The sequence below is a fragment of the Triticum dicoccoides genome, chromosome 2A (genome assembly GCF_002162155.2).
Source record: "Triticum dicoccoides isolate Atlit2015 ecotype Zavitan chromosome 2A, WEW_v2.0, whole genome shotgun sequence".
NCBI classification, from domain to species: domain Eukaryota; kingdom Viridiplantae; phylum Streptophyta; class Magnoliopsida; order Poales; family Poaceae; genus Triticum; species Triticum dicoccoides.
This window is the reverse complement of record NC_041382.1, coordinates 17,314,310-17,317,416: the sequence shown is the minus strand read 5'-3', so window position 1 is coordinate 17,317,416 and position 3,107 is coordinate 17,314,310. Positions and strand designations below refer to the sequence as shown.

Sequence of the window (3,107 nt, the reverse complement as noted above, 5' to 3'; positions counted from 1 at the left end):
AAACAACAAAAAAAAGTTAGTATGAATCTAGTTTATCGTGCACAAGAGTCATCGTCTGACTAACTTTGGGCATAAAAGAGAGATAGGTTAATCCATTCAAAATATTTCTGTTTCTGCACAAAACATCATACTGTACGGTTCATCTTGACAGGTCAAAGTATAATGTACTCCGCGTATTAGATTTCTGTCAAGTCAAAATAGACGAAGTTTGACCAAATTTATGTTAAAATATTAACATCTACAATATCAAATATATCACCATGAAACTATATTTTATAATGAATATAACAATATTGATTTGATATTGTCAATGTTGTTAACTTTTTCTATAAGTTTGGTCCAAATAGAGATACTTTAACTTCACACAAAACTTATATGCAAATTAAAAAGGACAGGAGGGAGTATAACAGAAGTGGTGTGGAAAAACGTGTGTGTATATAATCCATTAAGTGTACTAGCAGGACGTGGTGGCCTGGACACTGGATAAGAAGTGAACAGCTAATTAGTTGATTAATTAAATACCATAAGAAGAGGCAGAGTAAGCTAATGTCCAAATTGAGAAGATAAAAAAAAAGTATCCACTAATTGCATGTGAACACCTACTCATGGCTTAAGCTCATCCACATCCACATCGGTACGTTCAGGTGTGTGGCCGGGAATGAACGAAGGCACTCGCATTTTCCCCTCCTTTTGTGCAACGGGAGGCTAACTAGAGTAGAGAAAAGGCGGGGCATGCATGCATTCATTGGCTCTCTATAAATACCAAGGGCCTGGAGCAAAACATGCATCAACAGCCCACAGCTTCACAAGCCAGTACACACACCAATATAGTCTCCTTTCCAAAGCTAGCTAGCATCAATGGCTTCTGGTGCTCAGATGAAGATGGTTGCCGTCGGCATGATGCTGGCCGTCCTGTTCATCGCTGCAGCTAATGCAGAACCAGCGCCTGCAGAAACTTGCATCGACAAGACCGAAAAAGTTGGTCTTGTCACTGACTGCATCTGCTCCAAGAACTGTGCTTGTGCAGGAAAGTGCATCTTAGAAGGCGGCGATGGTGGCGAAATCCAGAAGTGCTTTGTCGAATGCGTGCTGAAAAACGACTGTAACTGCAATGCTAAGCACCACAGCGCCGCAGCCCCTCAGTAAGGAGACTCCCGATTGCAGCAACTTCAGCCATGCTATGAGGTCTGCGTCCACAAGTCCACAGTCAACATTTGAGTAAATTTGTCATCGTGACTAATAATGTTTTATACTAAATAAAACTCTTATACGTACGTTCTTGGCATGCGCTTCTTGCTTGGAGCGTACGTATGTTGAGAATTGGTTTCCCGGTCACAGCTCATATATATATGCTGCCAGTCACGTTTACGATGACTGCCACATGTATTGCTGGAAAATGAATATGTATGTGTATTTGTCTGTTTCGTCATTTGTGTCATTGTAAAAATAAGTTGTATGCTGGCGCATGACAACAAGTGTATTTGGCTACTATAATATTATTAATGATCTGATGTCTTGTTTAAACTGACGTCACTGCAGCTTCTATATATTGGTTCTCGATCTATCTGCTCTGGTGTACTAGTGCAGCAACTCATCCATATTAGAGGCTGTGTTAACGTTGTGAGGTGGGTGTTGAGGGCAGTGGATTTCTTGAGCCTACGCACCCGGGTCGCGCTATCTCGGCCGCTGGCTTCCGACGCCCTACCTCGAGATGCTCAGCAATTATGCTCGGTTACCTGGTCCGATTACAATGGCGGATGGATGTTACGGCGACCGTCGTCGTAGGGAGTCTTGGACGTACTAGGCTCTGCACATGTTTTTTTTTTTGTGCCAGCAAAAAAATATACTGGAAGCACACCCGTGACACCCACGATCGAGGCTGCAGCGTCCCTTTCTGTTCACTCCCATTATACTCGCTCAATGGAGGAGGGCATGGTCAGTCAGCGCTCCCATGGCGAGGAGCTCTGCCCCATCGATACAGCACAGCTCGACGCCATTGGGTACGAATCAAACATTTTTCTTGCTGATTTACAAGATCTGGTTTAGATTCCCGAACGCTGATTATTTCTTCCAGAAGCGTGATGATTCAATCTGGCCATGGAAGTATGATTAGCTGCATGTTGACGGAGGCAGCTGGAACTGAACCTAGATTTAGCTTTCCGCATCCCGTCCGGATAACTCTGCAATACGCAGATAGAAAAGCTAAGCAACATACGGATAAAATCAAACCTGTTGCCGCCCAACCCCCTAACTCCCATCTGCATAAGTGGCTTTGCCAAAGAAAATTGGGACTCGTAATTACCTCCTCCCTGCCAACGGCTGATGGCGCCGGAGATGGCTCGCCGCGATGCGCGTCCAAATCTACTTCCGCACACCCGGACGGGCCAATGATTCCCCTGCTCCCTCTCCAGCAAGTGAAGCTGCCCCTCAGATCTCGTTTCTTCTCTCGTTCTCAAACTTCATCCGCTACCCCCGCCGCCGAGCTAGCTCCACAGGAGCAGGGAGGAGAATTTGTCACGGGACGACTGCGGATGACTCCTCTGTCTTCTTTCTGGAGATGCCTGCTTCCAAGCCCACATGCATCTGTCCTTTAGTGCTCCTAGCCCAATTAGGCCGATCACGGCCATGTACGTCTGTAATCCTCTGCCAGCAAACATGACCCCTAGTGTTTTCTGTTCCATGTGGCGCACATCCCAAAGAATATGCACGTCCAGGATAGCAGTACCCGGGTGCGTAAGCTCACAGGAATGATTTCGGGGTGTTGAGTTGTGCACCGCTGCAAAGATTCTCTTGTTTCCTAGCTCTACTTTGCAGAATGTTCAGGATTATGAATATTTATGGCGGCAACTTCTGAAAAATATCATAACAATGGTTGCATTTATTGGTGGCTCGATTCCTGTATGAGATATGGATCATGTAAAGGCATGACTAGTGAATCACATCCCCACTTGTTGTGTAGTCATGACTGAGGAACAGCAAATACAAAGGCTGAGGAAACATATGCAATGGATCATGTAATGACCGGATAGTGAATCACGCCCCCTCTTGTTGTGTAGTCATGATTGACGATATATATATACAAGGGAACAGCAAATACGAAGGCTGAG

The 3,107-nt window shown here is 45.1% G+C and overlaps 1 protein-coding gene across 1 annotated transcript; it reads left to right on the top strand.

Annotated features, from left to right (window-relative positions):
• The first annotated feature begins 784 nt into the window (after nt 1–784).
• LOC119352818 lies at nt 785–1,528 on the top strand. Its single transcript, XM_037619405.1, has one exon. The coding sequence runs from the start codon at nt 859–861 to the stop codon at nt 1,144–1,146; it is 288 nt and encodes a 95-aa protein (XP_037475302.1). The 5' UTR covers nt 785–858; the 3' UTR covers nt 1,147–1,528.
• Nucleotides 1,529–3,107: the final 1,579 nt, after the last annotated feature.

What these genes read in the sequence shown, in the direction of transcription:
- LOC119352818 (XM_037619405.1), top strand. Translation starts at nt 859, where the DNA reads ATGGCTTCTGGTGCTCAGATGAAGATGGTTGCCGTCGGCATGATGCTG.